General features: G+C 35.8%; 2 protein-coding genes across 2 annotated transcripts; one reads left to right on the forward strand and one right to left on the reverse strand.

Moving 5' to 3' along the window:
- Window positions 1-10,113: 10,113 nt before the first annotated feature.
- On the reverse strand, window positions 10,114-10,662 carry LOC143598965 (uncharacterized). Its single transcript, XM_077077044.1, has 2 exons — window positions 10,639-10,662; window positions 10,114-10,542 (listed from the first exon to the last, which is right to left on the reverse strand). The coding sequence occupies exons 1-2, from the start codon at window positions 10,660-10,662 to the stop codon at window positions 10,114-10,116; spliced, it is 453 nt and encodes a 150-aa protein (XP_076933159.1).
- Window positions 10,663-14,256: 3,594 nt separating this feature from the next.
- Window positions 14,257-16,947, forward strand: LOC143598966 (pyruvate dehydrogenase E1 component subunit beta-3, chloroplastic-like). The gene is made up of 4 exons (XM_077077045.1): window positions 14,257-14,422; window positions 14,524-14,630; window positions 15,021-15,064; window positions 15,856-16,947. Exons 1-4 carry the CDS (start codon window positions 14,341-14,343, stop codon window positions 16,826-16,828), a joined length of 1,206 nt encoding a protein of 401 aa, XP_076933160.1. The 5' UTR covers window positions 14,257-14,340; the 3' UTR covers window positions 16,829-16,947.
- Window positions 16,948-23,806: the final 6,859 nt, after the last annotated feature.

Raw genomic sequence — 23,806 nt, forward strand, 5'->3', positions numbered from 1 at the left:
ACAGAAACAGAGAAAAGAAAAATCAGGGCTAGAAAAACCACATGGTATATTTAAATAGTGTCCATGTGAAGAAACAAAAGGTTGGCAAAGTGGGCTCAAGTTTATTATAATATCTCTAGAATAGTTGAGGAATAAGTTTCAATGTGCAACTCATGTTGATTTATAAATCTAAAAACAAATGGCGCGTTAGGTTAAGAAGAATTGAAATCCAAATTTTAATACAATCTATATATATAGTCGGTAAACAAATTGAGATTAATCTACTTAAATTCTTTTATGTTAAGAAATTCAACATTCCTTTCAAATTATGAAGAAATTAAACAAAAAAATTAGAATCTCCGATAACCCACTATTATTACATCAGCCACCCTACTGTCGCATCCTACATAGTCAAGGAATTTATTATCTAAGCGGTTAATTTATGTGCGTGATGTGCTTAAAGTGGTCGTGTTTTCAAAAATAATGGTATGACAGTGATTTTTAATGCTTATTAGTTTAGTATGAAGTATGGTATTTAAACACAAAATAAGTCTTGAAAACAACTTAAATAGTCGTCATATGATATTCAAAAGTTCTTTAGTGCTTTTTCATCTAATATCATGTGATGTAATAATTCTTTGTATGCTTTATTGCAATAGAAGATTATGAATAGTATAAAACGTGAATTGTATTTATATACAAGACATTTTTTGGTTTTTACGATGCTGGTTGTTTATCAAGTTGATGTCCTTTTCGGATCCGATGACTTCACATAGTAAAATACAATGTCGTTGTATACTTATATGAAGTAAACACCATTAAAAAAATTAATACAAAGAAAAATTATAGAATAATGCCTTTTATTATTTTTTTTATCAAACTATAATAAAATCGATGTTATTCTTGTTTAGTTCAATTACAAAATCTCCAAAAGCCATTTGAAAAAGATGTCGGGGGAGTTTGACCAATCTTGTACTGAGCCATTAAGAGATATCACCAATTAAAAAATAACATCTAAATCATTCAACATGTTTTTAAAACTTATCAATTAAGAGACTTCATGAACCGTTAAGAGTTGTTTTTTTAATGAACCAAACACACTTTATTTATGACCGATTCACATATAGCATGTTAATTGAATCATTTGAAGACTACCAAACAACGCCGCTAACTTGGATGGTCGTAAGGTAAAATTAAAATCCTTATAAACGATTAGAATTTAGTGACCCCATTCATATATGCATCATTTGTAAGAATATATGTTGCGAAGGGCCTTAACCGCCCCTCCACGTCATCACCACATAGCAACCGAGGCTTTGAACCTCTCATTCATAAATCTCCGTTGTGGTTTCAAGCCTCCTTACCACCCCATTATTTATACATACATTATATGTGTGTGTATGAGAGAGAGAGAGAGAGAATCATCACATGGCCCCACCACACCTCCCACATACCATCTTTTCGTCTAGATACAACCCCACCCCCTTACCGTCCCATATACAGCCCCGCGGTGGCATTCCTTGCTTATAACGCCCCTTTTAAAGCCCCTATATAACCCACAACGGCTAGTCTAACATAAAAACATAGTCTTTACAAAATGAAATTACATTACAAAACATAGTAAACAAATAACAAAAACATAACATAAGCAAGAAGATGGTTGGGGATTTCTGTTTAACATAGGTCCCTTAAAGCAGATTTCGGGCCATCAAGGTGAACTCGTTTGTCTCCCACGGTACAACAGTCGCAACAGAAAATACTACCGGGATTAGCCTAGCACCCAAACTATACATGCAACAAGAGCGTGTAAAATCCTAAAGCCTGAAAATTATTCTGGTTGTGTGTTTGTTTGCAAGAACGAATTTCATTGTTTATTCTCCAAGAACATGTGCTAGTATATATGGAAGTAGGGCTGTCACTTTTACCCGAAACCCAACCTGAAAAAACTTGTACACGAACCCGAACTAACCCGACTCGAAGCACCCGAACCCGAGAAAAGACTAACCCGAACCCGAACCGAAGTAATTCGGGTTGGTTCTCGGGTTTGATTTATAAGTTTGGGTCAACCCGAAAAACCCGAATAAACTTTTTTGTTTTAAAATTATATATATTTTTATGTATAATAGGTTAAGTCTTGGTCACTAAAATTATCAATAACTGGTTGTTGTCATTCTAACGATTATGGATCGATTGCTTATTATTAATTTATATTTTCCGTTTATCGAACAACCAAACACGCCCGATTGAATACGATTATGGTTCGAGTTAGTTTTACTCTTTTTTTGAATTGTTCTATCAAGTTAGATTAGTTTATTAACTGATTATTTATGTTATAAGCAAAGAAGAATATGATGGTTTAATTTTAGCATTGTAGTTATTAAAAATTTTGTGATTTTGTGTTTTTTTTCTAGGATACCCGAAACCCGATTAACCCAACCCGAAAAAACCCGAACCCGAATTACCCGAACCCGAAAAACCCGTGAGAGATTTGGGTTGGGTTTCGGGTCAAGATTTAAAACTTTAAAACCTGAAGAACCTGACCCGAAAAACCTGAAACCCGAAAAACGAACCCGAAGAACACCCCTATATGGAAGAGTCGTACCTCAACCAAAGGTCTTGAGTTAATTAATTCTTGAATAAGTCAATGAACTTTTGCAACTGATGGAAGTAGAAAAGTCACTGACACGAGTGAACCAAGACTAAAAAATATACTAATGAGTGCAAAGTGTGTCATCATAAGTTCAAAACGCCACATTATGCACATCGCTCCTCACCCGGTCCTTGGTGCGTCGAGTGCTCCACACCTTTTTGCAGTTGCCACTGAATGTGTCTTGTCATTCAAATATACATTATTGTGAACCCTCCTACTTATACACCCATTTTCATAGTCTCATACACACACATTAGAGAATCGATGTCGCATTCATATTTACTCCATTTGGACAAATTAATAAATAATATCAATACTAATTATTAGTGTTACAATTTCTAACAAAACTTTCAATTTTTATTTTTTATAATGACAACTTTCATTAAAGACGGTAAATTAACAAGAAGCCACACCAACAAAACAAGGAAACACATCAAAAAGAAAATAAATACACAAATCTTTCCAACTTATAAAGATTTAAAGGAAAAACATTTTTTTATTCGAAGAAACTTCAAAGAGTTAACATCTTCAATCACCTTACCAACAATAACCTCTTTCCTTCATAAAGAAAGTTGTTTCTCGCCTTCCAAATGCATTAACAAGTTGTCATACTACATTAGAAAACCTTCTTCTTTTTGTTACATAATAAAACTGTTTTATAAATACCGAGAAGGTCTAAAACCGAAAAAAATGAAAGTTGAAGGGATTTTACACAAGGTGATAATAAACTCATTGAATTTTCGTATCGTGGCATTTGAATTTAGTAATTTTTATTACAAAATACCTACCGTAAGTTTCCTTCTAAACTACGCACATGTTTCTTTGCGTGACACGCAACCTTAAATGTCTACATGGTAAAAGTCTTGTCACTTCCAAGTTTCAACACGAGTTAAATGCATTGCTTGTATTTTGTTCTTATTAGATAAAATTGGCTACTATTTCCAAATACTTTTCATATTATTTATGACTTATTTCTCTCAAATTACTAATCTAAGACGTAAGAAGTGTTCACAATTTAAATAGATATATGACTTGAACTTTCATTTTGTGGCATTTTTAAACTAAGTCATGTAAACAATTAAGATATGTTTATTTTTCTTTAACAACAAAATTCTATCTTTACCTTGCAATTACAATGATTTGAACTCAAAACCTTACATTTATAATAATGGACAGTACGAGAACAATAGGTCATGGATAGGTATGCTTAATAAAAACATTTTTTTAATGAAAGATCTTAATAATAAGTTTGAAGCTAGAAATTAAAATAAAAAAATAAAAAAAATGACACTCTAGGAAATACAAGTATTTTTACACATGATCAATGCACTTCGTAAATTACATTAATAATCCTTATGGTTTATCCTAATGAAACAAGTAATATAGTAATTTAAAAGATTGTGTGTTTGAGTCATGTTAAATATTTCTTATAGAAAGAAGTAATAAAGAAAAAAAGTATGTTGGGTCTCATGGGAAAGAATAATGACGACTAAAGAGATGGTTGAGTACGAGATGAGAAGCATAAAGGCAAAAATGCGGTGCTACTGACTAAATGGCGTCGGAAATTTAAAATGATATTAAAATGTATTTTGGGTCAAAGAAATCAATTTTTTACATTACAATATTCACACTTGGCTCATACCTCTATGAGAAATGGTGCTAGAGTTTGGAAAAACATCAGAAGTGTAGAATGAAGACAATAAGATTCAAGTCTAAACCTTTATTGTATTGATTAATAATTTGTTGTTATTACTTGATTACAAATAACCCCTATTTATAACCATACAATTACTTGTTAGACAAGAATAGGAGGAAAACTAACTCAATAACCCCCTACGTTTGTAAGTGCGACAACTAGGTCCTCGTACTTACGCAAGATTACACTAACAATCACCCCTTAATCTTGTGACACCGATGAAGCTTCGCATCTCGTTAAACTTCAACCGTGGCAACGCTTTTGTAAGGATGTCTGCTCTTTGTAAATCTCCACTGACATGCTCCACCTTGATTTGTTCTCTCTCGATGCACTCCCGAATGAAATGGTACCGTGTGTTGATGTGCTTGCTTCTCCCGTGAAAAACTGGGTTTTTCATTAAGGCAATAGCCGATGAATTATCCACCTTCAACGTCACGATCTCCTCCTTTTCTCCGGTCATCTTTGATAACAAACCCCGAAGCCATAAGGCTTGACATGCAGCCGATGTAGCTGCCATAAATTCAGCCTCACATGATGATAACGCCACCGTTCCTTGTTTCTGAGAAACCCATGATATCGGTGATGTACCATAGCAGATGTAACACTGTGAAAATTTCGAGTTCAAAGTATCAACTTTCCAAAGTCTAGGGACTAAAAATTGCCAAATTCCAAAGTTGAGGGTCTAAATTATAAAATCTAATTTTCCTGACCCATCGCGGTACGCAACAGGTCAGATAGACTCCCATCGCGGTACGCGATGGGGTGTCTGACAACGTGTGCCACGTGGCACACGGTGGCACCATGTGCTGCCACGTGTCACCACGTGGCAACACTGCCGCCACGTGGAGCGGTGCCTGCCATGTGTCAACACGTGGCAGGTCTACGATCTGCGTCAGCAGACCTATATCGCGGTACGCGATAGGTCTGCTGAAGCACCCATCGCGTACCGCGATAGGATCCGAAAATTTGCCTATAAATAGCAGCCATGGGATGTTCATTTCACACATCCAAAAGCTTTCCACTCTCTCTAACCTCTTTCTAGAACCGATAAAATATTTTCCTCGATAAGCATGCCACGATCCTTCGTTTGTGTATAACGTTTTCTAGAAGTACTTGCCAACCCTCTATCCCCACTCAATCAAGAAGGTGTTGTTATAATGGCGAGGAATCTCGAGAGTCGTGTCCTCGAGTGTTGAAGATTTGGCATTCCTCGATTAGCGTGTCGAGCAAAGTAAGGCGGCATCGGAGTGCTGCTCGAGTCCCTAGCATTTCTAAACGCCAACGAGGTTAGGCGTAATAATGAATTCAATATAATTGAATATTATATTCAAGGCTTAAGCATTAAGTCGAGGTTATACTCGATGCCTCGATAAAAGAAAAGAAAACATAACAAAGAAATGAATGAAAATATGATTGATGAATATAGTGATAACATATATATGTGTGTAAGTATATATGATTATATTCTTTGTTATGAAAATATTATTTAAAGAATAAAGAGTATTCTTAAATAATAAAAGAAAATGATTACGTTTCTTGGAGAAGAAGAAACGTCGGGTTTTGAATATAAACTAAAGGTTTATAAATTTACTTTTAAACAAGAGGTTTTCAAGTAAATAAGAATTGAACTAGAGGTTCAATCGAGGATTGAGATATAAGACTAAAGGTCTTAAGCCGGATTGTGTATCCGACTAACAAAAATTTATACTCGTAACTATAGGTTCGAGATAAAAGAAAGGGAAAGACCCTTGGACGGTGAGTGAAGCCGATCCTAAAGAGACAAGGTGAATACGCCCCCAAACTTTTAAACTTGTATTCAAAATAGTCAACTTGTTATATGAAATTGTTTACAAGGAACTATGTGTTCCTAAAACCGTTATAACTATGGGTATAAACCTAGCCCTCAGGCCGTGGTATACATATGTCTGGATCCTTACATAGGTGGTACTATGCGATGTATGGGCATGATCCCACCACCCTTGGTCGTAGGACGCTCTCCTGCAGAGAGTATGACCGTATGTGTATATTTACGGGTACTTAATGAAGTCGAACGTTGCGGTGTTTGTGAGGTGACCTAGTGTAGAGGCTCTAGTTTATAATGTGTTATTTGACTTTGTTATTCCTAAGCCACGTTGGGCCGAGACATGCGTAGTTTCGAGGGGTAATAAAGTAAAAGAGTTATTTTTGCGTCAGCGTGTTCACCAGCATTCGTTGCTGACGTATTTTATTACATTTTGCAGGTGAACAATATTAGCACTTGGAATGTCGAAGTGCTATTGATATATCCGATGACTCGAATTTCTTTTGTAACTTAATATATAAACATGGTGGTTTGTAAATATTAAACACATAAATATTTTGTAACTTAAGCGGGTGTTATCATCCCGTCTTTTGAATATATGAATATTACATTTTCGATCCTTAAAAGTTTACAAGTCTTCCACAAACTAAATGCAACTCTGATTTATTTACAACTACGATACCAACTATTGGGTCACGCTCCTAGGCCCTAGACGGGGTTGTGACAATAGAAAATCAAACCTGAGGTGCTCCGACCATCATCCATATACACCGCATGACTACTATCACTATACCCGTGCAATATACTGTTTCTGCCTCTCGAGTATATAATACCAAAGTCAAGTGTACCTCTTAGATATCGGAGAATATATTTAACCGCTTGAGCATGAGCTTGAGTTGGTGATCGCATGAAACGACTCGCATAACCAACCGAGTAGCTCAAATCGGGTCTCGTATGAGTTAAATACCGCAAGCTTCCGATTATCTTTCTATAACCGGTCGGATCTACCTTCGGATTCTCATCTTCTTTAGACAACTTTAAGCCCGGTTCCATAGGAATTTGAGTCGAGTTGCACTCCTATAGACTTGCTTCTTTTAGGATCTTCGTTGCATAACCACTTTGCTTTAACGTTATCCCATGATCGCTTTGCTTCACTTCGATCCCGAGATAGTAATGCAACAAACCGAGATCACTCATCTCGAACCTTGACTCCATTTGTCTTTTGAAGTTTGAAATTTCTTGCACACTTGTACCCGTGACTATCAAATCATCAACGTAAACTCCAACGAGTAGTAGCCTTTGACCGGAACACCTTTTGTAAACCGCTTGTTCTTGTTTACATCGAGTGAATCCGAATTCCTTTAACGATCCGTCTAGTTTATTATTCCATGCCATTGGAGCTTAGCGCAGACCGTATAACGCTTTAGCCAACTTGTACACTTTTCTTTCTTCACCTTTCTTAACGAACCCATCCGGTTGAAATACGTACACCTCTTCTTTCAAATCACCATGAAGAAACGCGGATTTTACATCCAAGTGATGCACTTCCCAACCTCGGTTTTCTGCTAACGCGAGTAAAAGTCGGACGGTTTCGATTCTCGCCACCGGTGCGAACACCTCTTCGAAATCGATCCCAAAATTCTGAACATACCCCTTAGCTACGAGTCGGGCCTTGTACTTGGTTATTTTCCCGGCTTCGTCTCTTTTGATTTTATAGACCCACTTTAAACCTATCGGTTTTACTTTGGGTGGTGCTTCGACTAACCGCCATGTCTTGTTTCTTTCAATCGACTCGATCTCCACTTCCATTGCTTTTCTCCAATTTTTTTCATTATTCGCTTCTCGAAAATTTACCGGTTTATCATCGAATAATAATAGTAGATTTACCTCGTCGGTTGTCGAGTCTTGCTCGGCGGGTGTCGGTATACCTTCAACCAGAAAGTCGCTAAATTTCTTGGGTAAAACCGTCTTTCGAGTAGTTCGACGCGGCTGAATAACTTGTAACGGTTCTTCGACTAGGCTAGTGTTCAGCCTAGTCGGGCTTACAGGTGAGTTGCCACCTTCTGAACTTGATGACTCGCTTTCGTTTCTGATACGAACCAACTCACCGGTATCATGTCGATCTACGGACCCGGTGTCAAACCCGGATGTCACATGCTCCGATTCGGGTTCAATATCACACCTAACAATAAACTCGGTCCATTCAGAACCCTTTTCGCCCTCTTGTTTGTCAAGATCAGCCCACGCGTACCTTTTACACTCGTCAAACTTGACATCCCGCGTAACGTGTACTCGTCTTTTGATCGGATCAAACATACGGTAGGCTTTTGTTCCAGGTTGAGTACCTAAGTGAATCATCACAATGCTTCGGTCGTTCAATTTCTTTTGACCGGTACAAAGGACTTTTACATACCCTGTGAATCCGAAAACTTTAACGTGTGAAAGGTTCGCTTTTCTTCCTTTAAAACGCTCGTACGGAGTCGAATCCCCCAACGATTTTGTTGGTGACCGGTTTAGTAAATAAACCAAGTGATAAACCGCTTCTCCCCATAGATCTTGTGGTAGTGACATCGCCGTTAACAAACTTCGAGTCGTACCAAGTATGGTTCGGTTTCTTCTTTCAACCACTCCGTTTTGATGTGGGGTGTACGGGGCCGTAAACTGATGTGCCACACCTATACTTGATAAGTAATCTTCCAAAACATGGGATTTAAACTCACCCCCGTTGTCGGTTCGTATGGTTTTGAGTTTCTTGTCCGTTTCGTTTTCCACCATTTTCACGAAATCTATGAGTAAGCCCGCAACTTGGTCTTTCGTCTTTATCGTGAAAACCCACATATAGCGGGTGTAATCGTCAAAAATCAGCAGAAAGTACCAGTTTCCACCATGTGTCTTGGGAGTAATCGCGCCACAAACATCTGCATAAACGAGCTCGAGCGGTACCTTTGCACGATAATTAGATTCTTTCGGGATATCCGATCTTGTATGTTTGCCTAATATACATGCATCACAAATTTGCATCGGGTGTTCGATTCTTAGCACTCCATCCGCGAGTTTCGAGAGACCCCGAAGGGCATCGAAATTCAAATGCCTCAATCGAGCATGCCATATCCATGCAACATTATGCAAATTGACTTGTAAGCAAACCGGAGAAACAACCTTTAAATTAATTTTATAAACCCGGTTGAAGGAACGCGGTACCTTGATTAGAAGCCTTCCATCTTGTTCGAATATCCATAAGATACCGTCTTGGATCCCGATCTTGCATCCTCCTTCGTCTAATTGCCCGAGACTTAAAATATTATTTTTGAGAGATGGAATAAAATAAACGTCACTCAAGGCTCGTTGTTCTCCCCTTTGACCTTCTACTACTATCATGCCCCGACCTTCGATTTCGACACACGAACCATCACCGAAACTTACTTTACCGGTCTTGTTACGATCGATGTTGGAAAACCATTCCGGATTTCCCGTCATATGGTTACTCGCCCCGTTATCAAGAATCCACGTGTTTTTATCACATGGGGTTGAAGCATATTGCTTCGGATCAACCCGGTCTTCTTTTAGAAAAACGACATCTTCCTTACTCCGAGCTACCGTCATCATGTTTAGAGCCGGTCCGCCATCTTGAGCGAGGTTACTTTGATCGTTCTTCTCCATGTTTCGGTTAGGACATGACGTGGCAAAGTGCCCTAGTTCATCACACCGATAACATTTAATCTTTGACCGATTCTTCTTAACTCGGGGTTCTTTCTTTTCCCGATCCACAACCTTACTTTTTCCCTTGTTCTTTTGACTTGATTCGGTTCCCATCTTGCCTTTCCCATGACGCCTTTCTTGATTGCTTTTAGCTTTCCATTCTTCATATGTATACAGGAGTTGTTCTTGCTTACCGGACACGGGTTTGTCTTCATCTCCAGATCGTTCCTCGAACGCTTTTAGGCGTCCAACGGCTTCATGGAACGTCATGGTCTTTATATCAGCAAACTATTCAATAGTAGCAACAATCGCTATATACCTCTTTCTCGGAACGGACTTCAAAAGCTTTCTCACAAGGGTCTTTTCTTCAAACGGTTCTCCAAGACTACTTGCTTTGGAAGCTATTTGGGGTATCTTGGTCGAGTAGTCATCAATCGTGTCCGTTTCTTTCATCTTGAGTACATCGAACTCATGTTGAAGAGACTCGATCCGTGCTTCTCGAACCCTACCAACCCCAACGAAACGAGTCTTAAGTGCATCCCATATCTCTTTAGCGGTGGAAAGGTGAGCCACTTGCATCACCAAAGCCTCCGGCATGGCTTGATAGAGATACACAATCGCCAATCCGTCTATCTTCGAGTCAACCACCGTTCCCGTTCTTGGTTCGATAGCCTCCAACAATCCTTGAACCTTGAAGATGGCCTTGATTTTTACCGTCTAAATCGTTTAATTAGTGGACGTAAGAATCGGAAACTGAATCGAGAGAGAACTCGGTTCTTTGGGAAAACCGGCTTGATTGCTTGACCCGCCGACCTGATTATTTGGTTGATCACCCATCTTAATAACGAATAAGCTGGGACTTCAAAGACAAAGCAAAATAAATTGTGTTTTGCTATTCTTCAAACTCTCGTACACAAAATATTCAAGATCTTTTGACTTTTGTCTTTTTGTAACTTTGTATTAAATCTTGTCCACAAAACAACAAACTGATTGACTTTTGTAGTTTTTGTGACCAAAATAAAAGAAACACAGATTGAAAGCAAAACTTCCCTACGTTGCTTTCCGCCGACAAACAAAAGTTGCCTTGTTCAAGATCGAAATAAGGTTCTTGAAACCTACGCGTCCTTGTTTACGTTCAAGAACTAATCAGTTTTCTTGAAACACGCCGCCTATTCTGTGTTCTTTGTTCACCGGCGACTAGCCGCAAACCTGGCCGGAAAATAGATGAATACCGTATCTTTCAAACTGGTTGCCGCTCTTGATCTTCGATCGATCTTAGAACCCGTCGCAGAGGTCTTGCAACCAGACGTGATTGCCTTCCTCGCCGGACTCACCTTCGATCGGAGATGCCTTGCGCCACCGGAACTTCTTGATCGGTAATCCTTGCCGCCGGTAAAGAACCCTAACCGTAGCTCTTGATACCAATTGAAGACAATAAGATTCAAGTCTAAACCTTTATTGTATTGATTAATAATTTGTTGTTATTACTTGATTACAAATAACCCCTATTTATAACCATACAATTACTTGTTACGAGGAAAACTAACTCAATAACCCCTAGGTTTGTAAATGCGACAACTAGGTCCTCGTACTTACGCAAGATTACACTAACATAGAGTTGCCTCTAGCAACCATTCGCCTCACGTACCCACGTTTTTTGAGGGGCAAATTAGGTTGAGGTATAATATTCTATTATGGCATGGCGATTAGACTAATTGCCAAATTGGTTTCTCTCAAGGGACAATTCTTCAATATATTTAAACCTGAGTACTTTAACGTTGTAAGGTCTCATATAGGTTGCTTAAGCAAAACAACGTTTCAAGACATGTTACATGAAAAAAAAAATAAAAAAGAAAAACATCCGAGCAACACAAAGGAGTTGATTGAATTACAAGGACTCTCAACCTTGGATCAAGAGCCGTGATCTTCTAGGTGGAAGATACAACTAGTTCCAAAGGGAGAATAGTTCTAGATCATTCATGGCGGGTACATTTAAAAAATAAATGAAAAAAATTGCCACCGTAGAATGATTTTAAGATGGATTATGCTAAATGAGCTTCAAAGGAGTGAATAACTTCGTTTGGATGTCGATGATGAATAAATCTCATTTACAGAAACACTATCAGATATAGGCGTGCAAGTTAGACGGACTACACAAATTGTGATTCACAAATAGAATCAACTTATCATTTGTTGGTCTCGTGCCAAACGACGAGTGACATCTAACAGGCGGTAATGAAATATTATAAACTATCCTAAATCGATTAAATCTATCTTCGACACCCTCAAACTAAACACACTGTAAAAAAACATCCTACAAACCGTTTTCATGGGTTCGTTCCTTTAGCTCAAACATAAGACAATCTTTTAGAATTGGAACAATTCTTGCTTAGCTTATCCTTCTAACAAAAATTTATCGTAAAAACTAAAATAGTAAAGTGTAAACCACTACAATAAAAAGTATTAAAGAATTGAATTCCAATTCCAAAATCTTAGAACCAAACATCTAGTGAAGTGGCGGTTTATTTGAACTCAGAACCTTATAAAATTAAGGTACGTTTATTTTTTTAACAACAAAATTCCATCTTTACCTTGTAATTACAATGATTTGAACTAAGAACCTTACATTTATGATAACGGACACCTTAGTACGAGACTAATAAGTCATGGATGGGTGTGTTTTAATAAAAACAATTTTTTTAATTGAAAGATCTTAATTATAAGTTTGAAAATAGAAATTAAAACAAACAAATAAATAAAATGGTGCTCTAGATAATGTAACAAGTATTTTTTACACGTGATCATTCCACTTCGAGTTAATTACAATAATAGTATAATGGTTTGTCCTAACAAGACTAGTAAGATACTAATTTAAAAGATTGTGTGTTTGAGTCATGTAAAAAAATTTTAACGAAAAAAATTAGCTCAAAGAAAAAAAGTCTGTTGGGTTTCATAGGAAAGAATAGTGACGACTAAAGAAATGGATGAGCATGAGATGAGAAACATAAAAGCGACCAATGTGGCACTACTGACTAAATGACGTCAGAAATTTAAAGCGATTTAAAATCTATTTTGGGTTCAGGCAATAAATTTATTACGTTACAATATTCACATTTGGCTCGATACCTCTATGAGAAATTGTAATATCAGAATTAGGGAAAACTAGAGTCACCTCTAGCGACCATAAGCCTCACATAGCCACCTTTTTGAGGGGCAACTTAGGTTGTTGTGAGAGAACATTATGTTATGGAAAGACAAATGGACTTAATTGGGTTCACTCAAAGAACAATTCCCCAATATATTTAAACTTGAGTACTTCAACTTTGTAAGGCGCCAGACAGGGTTCTTAAGCGAAACGACAATATCAAAACATGTTACATAATAAAAGAAAAACGTCCAAGCAACACAAGGAAGTCGATTGAATTACAACAAATCTCAACCTTGATCAAGAGTTGCGATCTTCTAAGTGGAAAATACAACTAGTTTCTAAAGGGAGAACAATTCTAAATCATTCATGGTGGATACATTCAAAAAAGAAATAAAAAAAATTACCACTGTAGAATGATTTTAGAATGGACTAGGCTAAATGGGCTCCAAAGAAGGTAAAATGACTTCGTTTGGACGTTGGTGATAAGTAAATCCCATTTAAGGAAACATCATCAAATAGAGACGTGCGAGTCAGACGAAGTGCACCAATTATGATTCACCAACAGAATCGACTAATCATTTGTTGGTCTCGTATTAAACTATGAGCGGCATCTAACATGCGGTAATAAAATGTTGTGAACTTTAGGTACAACTTAAAAACTCATATATTGAACGAAATGATCAAATTACAATATAGAGGTGGGTAAGCGGTCAACAAGTTGCACCACCACCACCCCTTTTGAATGACACACCCGATCCTACTAAAAACAAAGTTATAGTTTTTTGGCGTCGATAAGTTACTACTGTGCACGACCCGTTGAACTATAACATATGGGATTATAGTTCTTTAGGTTATAATCCCAAAACCAATCGAATCCATCCTCGACACTCTCTGAAAAACATTATACAAATTGTTTTCACGGTTTCGTTCCTTGAGCTCAAACATTAAGACAACTTTTAGAATTAAAATTCTTGGTATAACCTCACTTGTTAGTTTATCCTTTTAAGGAGAATTTATCGTTAAAACTAAAATGCAAACCAGTAGAAAAAAAGTATTAATTCCAAAATATTAGAACCAAACACAAACACAAAGACACCCTAGTGAAGAGGCGGTACACTCAAAGTCCAAACCACTTTGCAAACACCACCCCTAACTAAACTCTTCCTCAAATCAAATCGACTTAACACAACTCTTCCTTCCTCTTCTTCTCCGCCCTAATTATTATTATTATTATTATTATTATTATTATTATTCCATTCCCACTTACTTACAAATCATCGCTCTACCAATTTATATAATTATATATATAAATCACATTACCTGTTCCATTCCAACTCATTACTTTCCTTTCATTTCAACAAAACAAAATGGCTTCTTTGATTATTCAAAGAATCGGAGCTGCCACTTCCTTTGACACCAACAACAACTTCGACCGCCGATCCCTTTCAGGTACTATTTGTTTAATTAATTTAGGTTAATGGCATTGTTGTAATTACTGATTTGTATATTATTATTATTATTATTATTATTATTTGTTAACTGCATTTCAGGTAGGAAATCGGGTTTTCTTGTGGTTAGATCTGATGGTGCTAAGATCACCACTGGGTTGAAACCAATTGGAAGTAGAACCCATCATTTGGTTACAAATGCTGTTGCAGTAAGTAGTTTCTATCTATATATATATATATATATATATATATATATTATAGATACTTATATGGAGAAAAGATAGAATAGAATAATTGCTTAACGTACATTAGGGACAAGAATACTTATCGATCCACGAAATCACATCACAAGATCTCGAAATCATCAATACATATCCAATTAGTCATTGGTTCACTGAAATAAACAGTTTTGGATCGTTAATCGATCAATTTTTAAGCGTTTTAGGTTTTTGTCTGAGCATTTTAGTATTTTTGCCTTTGAGCGTCTCGCATACCTATTGTACGTTAATAAATTATTGTACAGTAACCTCACCCCACTTATATGTGTGTATGTATGTGTGTATTATGTAATGGACTTTTGAATTGTTCATATGTTGCAGACAAAGCCTGGTAATTCAGCTGCATCTACTGCATCTAAATCCGGGTATGTATGTATGAGTTTGTATAGTTTACTCGTTACTTTGATTGATCTACGAGTGTCATTCGGGTAGTTTTTGCAGATTTTGGGTTATTTTACTCCCGAACCAACCAAATATGATATGATATGCTTGTATGGGTTTCACGGTTTATAATAACACTGTTTATGTTAATCGAGTTCGGTTATGTAATGTGATCTTGTGAATCTGCTTATAATCTTGTTAATACAGCCTTAGGCATGATCATATCATCATAACAGGACTATACTATTAACCGTGAATGTGTTATTGACATGATCATTATGATTAACCAAATTCAGAATCTAAACTATCTGTGTTACTCAACATTTTAAAACCAAGTACCTTTAAGGGTTAAAGACTTGAATCAAACGAAAGGTTTGTATTGAACCGAACTTAGATGAATTGATTGAATAGAACTTGGATATTGAAAGAGTTGATCACGAAGTTTAACTTTTAAAATACCGCAATATCACCTTGAAGAGTTTAAGCTGCTACTGACTCATATAACGTATTACCCTAGTAGAAATCGGAAGTCTTTGTTTAGGGTGTTCGGGTTATTCTGGTGAACCAGATTCTGGAAGATCAACCCAAAAACGGATCCTCAATTTGCACTCGGGTTCGGGTTATACATTCTTTCGGGTTGGGTTTTTCGGTTAGAGCTCTGCGGATTGGGTTCGATTGTTATTATGCCTCCTAGATTTATAGGAATACAAAAACTATGAAATGATCACATGTTCAAATACCATTTTCACACAAAATCATAATTTTCAATCTGCAGGCACGAGATATTACTCTTTGACGCTTTAAGAGAAGGACTCGAAGAAGAAATGGACCGAGACGCACGCGTATGCGTTATGGGCGAAGACGTGGGCCACTACGGCGGGTCCTACAAGGTAACCAAAGGCCTCGCCCCAAAATACGGGGATCTACGAGTTCTAGACACCCCGATCGCTGAAAACGCCTTTACCGGAATGGGAATCGGGGCCGCCATGACGGGCCTGAGGCCCATTATTGAAGGAATGAACATGGGCTTTCTTCTTCTCGCTTTTAATCAAATCTCCAATAACTGCGGTATGCTCCACTACACGTCGGGCGGTCAGTTCAAAATCCCGGTTGTCATTCGGGGACCTGGCGGAGTCGGGCGTCAGCTCGGTGCCGAACACTCTCAACGGTTGGAATCTTATTTTCAGTCCATTCCCGGTATCCAAATGGTAGCGTGCTCGACTCCTTATAACGCGAAGGGGTTAATGAAAGCTGCTATTCGTAGTGATAACCCCGTGATCCTTTTCGAGCATGTTTTACTTTATAATCTAAAAGAAACGATTCCCGATGAAGAATACGTGCTAAATCTCGAAGAAGCTGAGATGGTCCGACCGGGTCAACACGTGACAATTTTAACGTACTCGAGGATGCGATATCATGTAATGCAGGCTGCCAAGACTTTGGTCAACAAAGGGTATGACCCGGAGGTAATTGACATTCGGTCTTTGAAACCGTTTGACTTGCATATGATCGGGAACTCGGTGAAAAAGACTCACCGTGTGCTTATTGTTGAGGAGTGTATGCGTACGGGTGGAATCGGGGCTAGTTTGACCGCAGCGATTAATGAGAACTTTCAAGATTATTTGGATGCACCGATTGTGTGTTTATCTTCACAAGACGTGCCTACACCGTATGCAGGGACGCTTGAAGAATGGACCGTGGTTCAGCCTCCTCAGATCGTGGCTGCAGTCGAGCAGCTCTGCAAGTGAGATCATTATTATTGAAACCATTGTCATTGTTTTTTATCTTGTTTTGTTGAAGTAAAATTTTGTTATGGACTTTAAGTTGGTTTTGGTTTTTAAATGTGGATTTCTTGTTTTTCTTAAAATGCGGGTTTGTTTTGGTTCTACTAGCTTGAATAAATATTAATATTCGACAATTCTAATGTACAATGAAAGTTTTAAACAAGAGTGCTAACGTTTCGGTTTTGACAAAAGTTTTGGGCCAAACTGCTAACTATGTTTTTAAGGAACACAAACCAAACCGGCCGGGTTGCGTTAATGATTTAAAGATAAGGAGATTATAGTATATATATGTAAATACGTATTAAAGTCAGGAAATTATAAAAAAGTAAAGGTTACTTGTGGTTTCAAGTTTAACGCTCGACTGAATCGTCTAAATGCCAAAACTAAACTGCGAAAAAAATCATCCGGCTTGCTTTGATGCGGAAGATTTAGTAGGTTTCAAAATATACAAATTTGAAAAACTAGTAGTAGTGAAAAATGAACGAAATAACTATTACTTAAGATAAATGAGCTAATTAACAAAGGCCTTGCGGGCTTGGTAGTTGGGCTTGGCCCAGCTCCCAGTTGAGCTAGGTCGAAACGGTCTGGCCGGTCTCAATGAATGGTGTTTCAATCCATAATAAAATAGAACAGTATGGGCCTAACCAAGCCCAAAAATGATCGGTCGTTAAGAAATAAGATATTTCATATTTCCATGCAGGCATAAAGTCATAAACAAAAAACTTTTAATTGTAACAGTGGCTGCGAGATTTACTAAGAACAAAAAAATGAAACACTACATATCTTTATATAATTCTTCAAATAAATATACATATTGGAACATAATAAAATACCAATATTCCATATGCTAAAAGATATGAGTTGCTTTTAATTAAACTTATTTTTTAATATAGATGTAGTTAGGAACAAATAGATAAGGATATTTGTATAGGAAATGAGAATGACTTATTTTTTCATATATTTTGTTTATTATTTGTATTGCTTGTATTTGCTTGAGGCTGTTGTTTTATAAACTAGTATAAAATTTGGCTTATTTTTATATAATTTATAATTTATATAAGTTTGGGTTGTTTTTTTATAATAAAAAATAGTACATAAAAGTAAATTAAAAGAATCTCATTGAAGCCCCCGCTCAACTGAACCACAACAGACTCAAGTTGCTTTAGCAGCGTCAAGTGAAATAATATTAGAGGATGAATCCAGAGTTGAGCTCAACGACAACACATAGTCTAATTTAGGAAGTTGTTTAGATTTTGTGAGTGGAGATGGAAGAAAATGTAGTGAGTTTTCTATATATATATATATATATATATATATATAGTCTTGTTCATTCTTTATAATTTTTTAATATTTTTTTAAATTGGTTGTGAGTGAAATAATGAGGAAAACAATTATAAAGGTATAAAAATATTATTTAATTAAGATTAAGAGAGATAAAATGTAGTACTTTTTTGTGTAATTTTGGATTTAAAGCATTTTCATCTCTTTCCCAATCTCCAAACTTAAATACACTAAAAATTACTATATTTTTTTTGTCAATTAAATAATATTTTTTATACATTTATAATTATATTTTCCTCTCTACTCCACTCACAACTATTTCAAAAAATATTAAAAAAAATTATTATGGTTAAACAATTACTTATTACATATAGTGAACAGTAACAGTTTCTCTCTTCTCTACTCGCAACATCCTAAACCACTCTATGTATTAAAAAACTCAATTTAAAAAAAAGGATGTGAAGTGAATGCTCTCGCCATGAGGTTGATATGTTACATACTAATTAGTGTTTCTTTTAACCTAAACATATAAATTTCTTTGTAAATTGTTAAATTTTGATGCTTTTAACAAAGATACCTAAATGTAATTTTGTCATAATGTTTGATTCTGAAAATGACATTACCAAAATACGTTGACAAACAGAAGGATTGATGTTTATGTGTCCCCTTGTCCAAGTTCTTTGTATAATTGTATTAGCACACTAGTTATTTATTAATCATAATTCATATCATAACACCTAAAATAACAAAACGTACTTTTGGTTTTTAATATGTATATATACCCCCATGTGATGGGTTGTTTGTTAAGTGACTTCCATGTGCTTAATGTTGAGGTTCGATCTTGTAGAATCTCTGTTATGCTTTTGCTTAAGGTTTCTAATTAAATGATTAGAAGATTCTTTTCTAAGTTCTTATTGAGCTAATAACTTTTATTGAGTATGCACCATACTCACAAGTGATCCAAATGACCGATCAAATAATAAAAATATATTAAGATGTATTAATTGCACCATGTTCATCAAGGGCGGGACCCCTCCCGTTTTCGATCTCTGGATATAGCTCATATATTTTGATCATAATAGCTGAGAAGATGTTAGTCTAGAATTTTTGTTACAGAAGAAGCTGCGTAAAAATGGCAGAATTGAAAAATGGGAGGAAGACAATAGGGCATAGGGATATTTTTGTAAAAACACTTGATTCTAATATTTTATTCATTATCTTTTTATCTATAACTTGTTTGTCTTTTCTTCCAAGAATTACATACTATTAATTAAGTCAAAATTTCTATATTCTACTTCGTATTTTGTTTGTTAATTGAAAGTTTTATTTAATCATTTTGTATGTTTATGTAATTAGTTTTAATTACGTACTTCATTGAAAAAAGGTATACGTGTTGATTATTAAAAAAAGGTAATTGTAGCGTATTAGAGAATATGACTCTCCTTTTGTTTTTGACCCTCTAGCCATTATATTATGGTTCCGTCATTGATTTTTAGTAATATTTTTAAGTTTAGAAATGATAATATATGATTTTGAAAACTCAAATCATATCAACTAAAATTAATTTAGGAAGGGGAAGGGAGCCTCCAACGGGTGTGGAATACAACTATCAAAATTCCCGATTTCAAATGCCTAAATCATTTTTGGCCCTCCCACATTAAAAGCTCAAGTTCCGTCACTGATGTTCATGACATATTTTTGCTCTCCATCAACTGGTCTTGAAGCTGATTTGTGTGAAACTTGTCCTCACATATGCCCCCACACCTACTAACACTTGAACAACTTAGTGTCTACTTGATTTTTTCACACACTTAAACCGTGTTATATGTAACATCTATGTATTATTTTGTTCGGATATTTGCCTCTTTGTTCATTTCAGAATTCTGATTGATGTAATTTAAAGTGGGGTTTATTTTCATTTTATGTTGTTTTTGTTCTTTAAATTGGAGACAAAAGTGTAAATATAAAAGGGCATATATATCATACTTAATAATTGCGCTCAGAGACACCAAATTAAGTAAAGCGGACATTTACTTTCGACGAGTCATGATATTCGTAATGTCAAGGTGTTTCAAATGGAGCATATCTAAAATTACATATTATTAAAATTACGGTTATCATAACTCGTTGAAACTAAATGTTCGCGTTGGTTAATTTGGTATCTCGTGGATTATTTGTGTAATTTACTCTAGTTGATATTACGAAGAAATGATATCAGACTTAATTATCAACATTTGCTTATTCTTTCATAGGGTGCTATTTTTAACTAGAGAACTAGAAGAACAACAACATGCACTCGAACATATTGTTGATTAGATGTATCGAAACATAGATGATTATGCGGTATGCATCACATTTAAGTATTTTACATCTGTTTGTAGACATATTCTTCTTAGTTTTCTAATTAATAATGGTTATGCATTGAACAACTATCTTCTATTCATATACTATGCTTTGTGCTAAAGTATAATAAAATATGTAATATAAAGGTGCTCCAAATGGAATATGTTGTCCTTAAGATATTATGTGCATGATTCTTGGGGATACAAGACAACGAAGAAATCTGCTTTTGAGGTTCAACTTGAAGCATGAAATTGTTTAATTACAAACATTGAATTCTGACTGGTTGCTTATGTAGACTGTTTTCTGGAGAACATGGAGATGCTAAGGCCTTTCCAAACATTATTATTAATGATGGATTCTATAGAGATTAATGCCCGTGTGCATAACAAGAACATTGACCCATGTTATAGTGTTAGCCAGCATACCCTTCCACTTGTGTTTCCATGTCCCCTTGTCAAGTGTTTCACATTTCTCCCAACACACCACATCCCTCCTCTCTATATCTTTTTTGTTTTGTTAAAGAAGATATTTCATTGAAACGAAGCGGAAAATATCTAGTCATGTTACGTTTGAGAGAGGACGAGGGTCAAATCACCAGGTGTACAAAACCCGGGCTGGATTCGTGTTAAAGAATTTGATTCTAGTTCAAACCCAAGTTAAAGAATTTGATCAGGCCTAGTTCAAACCCAAGTTAATGGACAAGACTACGAGTTCATCGTTTTGTATATACTAATGTATTATTTGGGTTTAAAATATTAATTTAAAGGAAAATTGGTTTTAAATACTCCTAACTATGACCTATTAACAAATAATAGACCCAAGTTTGCAATTGGCTGGTGGCCGGTGGTCATAACTAAAGGAGTATTTGTTTTTAACTGTCCACAACTAACGGATGACTAACTCCGTTAGTATGTTGCTTACGTGGCATATCTAGTTGTCAAAAAATATATGTGTGGTAGCTTACGTGGTCACATTCGATTTTGTGACCACTCATGATCCCTACTATGTAATTATAGGTGATGCCATTACACACACACATAAATTTAAAATATTTTTTAACGTGGTAAAAGTTTTGAAGTTTATAGTCGTTCTTCGCCGCTCTTAACTTGATAAATAAACTAAAACGGTTGTTAGCAATAAGTCTTCCTTTTATCAAAATTACCTTAGGTATGAATTATGTTTTGAACAAGCAAAATGTTGTGAAGTCCCTCTATGTTTGCATATATTGTATCATGTCTTCAATGTTTGTATATGAATGAAATATACCAAGTCCGTCTCCGAAAACCACTAAATAATTGTAGCCCGGTTCCAGTAAAAACAAAAGGCCCCTAACTTCTAAACTAACATATCCTAAAGTATATTTGTTTGTATATATTATATACCAACCGCTTCACTCACCAACTCTACTGGTCAAATCTTTTATCAGTTGAATTATGTGATCATCAAATTCTATTGCAGAATCTTCACCATGTGATTTGCATATGCCTCCAACTTGTGAACTACCATATCCTAGAGTATATTTGGTTTTTCTCTTTCGGCCCCAACTAGCTCACAACCAATAATCTTGTTCTATGATTAATTCGAATCATTCATTGCATGCATGGAAAGCACCTCTTTGTTTAAAGGTTCTAACATGGTGATAGTTAATTATTTATTTTTTAATAAACAAAGGGTGTTGTTTTGTTATGTTATAAAAAAGTTTAATTTGTCACATACTATTTTCAGATGTGTACTTTTATTTTTTCCTATTTTGATTGTACTAAATAAAATTACAGCAAAATTACTAATATATTTTTTTGAAGATTTTATTTAGGGTGGTTATATTCAAACACTAGTCCCTTGGTGTGTGAATAAGTCTTTATGGATCGTATAGGGTATATACGAGTCGTATAGCCCTAACTTATTGACATGCGTACGAAGGTGACAGTGTGGCAGCCTTTTACAGTCTATACGAGCCGTATAGACCCTATACAACTCGTATAGATTTTCTAGCTCGTATAGCCCACTTACCTAATTTGACCTATACGAGCCATATAGGGTTTATACGACTTATATAGACAACATGTCAGCTTGTACTTTGACCATCGATTTATAATTATTGTCAAGTCTATACGAGCCGTATAGATGGTATATGACCCGTATAGACTAGGTATCAGCTTTTCTTACTCTAACCATGTAAGATTTGTGTGTTGCTATGTAAGATTATACAAAAAGTTGCTTTGTAAGACACTCCTTGGAGGTGCATGTTTGATGCCGATAACGCAATCGGGTATCGGGAATTACACTATATATAGTTCTTATCTACTTTCAATTTCAATCCAATGTCGATCGATTCGATTCATATCGATGTTTTTGTATCCTTTCCGACGTTGCTCATGTTGTTCGTAGGTTTTTATGTATGGAGAAAAATATTTATTAATAAAATACGTGTTTCTATTCTATAACCAACTCGGATGTTATTTTTAATATTTTGTAATTTTAAAGTAATCTTAAAGTTAAAAAGAACACCTATACGAGTCAAACGAACTCTATACGAGCCGTATATGAATGCACGGCTCGTATAGGGGCTATACAGTACAAAGGAACGAAACCTGACACTCCTGACCGAAAATGACTTGCCTCTGCACCTATATGACTCGTATAGGCTCTCATGGTGTTTGAATAACCTTCTTGATGTGTGTATAACCCAAGCCTTTTATTTATCAACTTCAATCTTCTCATTGTTCTGCCTGGGTTGCATAATTGCCGCATATCATACACACATATGTGTGGTGTCGTTTGTTGTAGTTATTAAAATATTTTGTGCATTCCTATCATGTCGCTCGTGCTGTTAACTTATTATAGCTTACCTGTCGTGTCGCTTGCTGTAGCTGGTATTAATGCTCGATTCTCAACCTTTATTTTCTATAAAAGCTGGAACATGAACTAAGAGATTGTGGGTTTGCACGCATTAGACAATATTAAGGTAACAATTTTGCCACAAGAAACTTGCATGATTTTAGTTTGATGGAACATCTTGAATAGCTAATTTAATTAGGTCATTTATTAGTTAAATTGTTTTTTTTCTAACTTCTAAATGTTGCCTTTCCTATCTTACTCCAGTTAATCTACACCAAACTAAATACACCAATCGTTATAGACCGGGCTCGAACCCTTGGCATCAACCTTCATCACTCTTAAATCCTAATGGCTTTGCCATAAGACACAACCCACACCCTAAACTATTTGTTAAATTCTTAATTAATTTCTAGTTTTGAATTCTTTATATATATATATATATATATATATATATATATATATATATATATAGGTTATGTA

This window comes from Bidens hawaiensis, unplaced genomic scaffold, assembly GCF_021521415.1.
Source record: "Bidens hawaiensis isolate Kalapana, Puna unplaced genomic scaffold, B.hawaiensis_p1.1 tig00051320_1, whole genome shotgun sequence".
Classification (NCBI taxonomy): Eukaryota; Viridiplantae; Streptophyta; class Magnoliopsida; order Asterales; family Asteraceae; genus Bidens; species Bidens hawaiensis.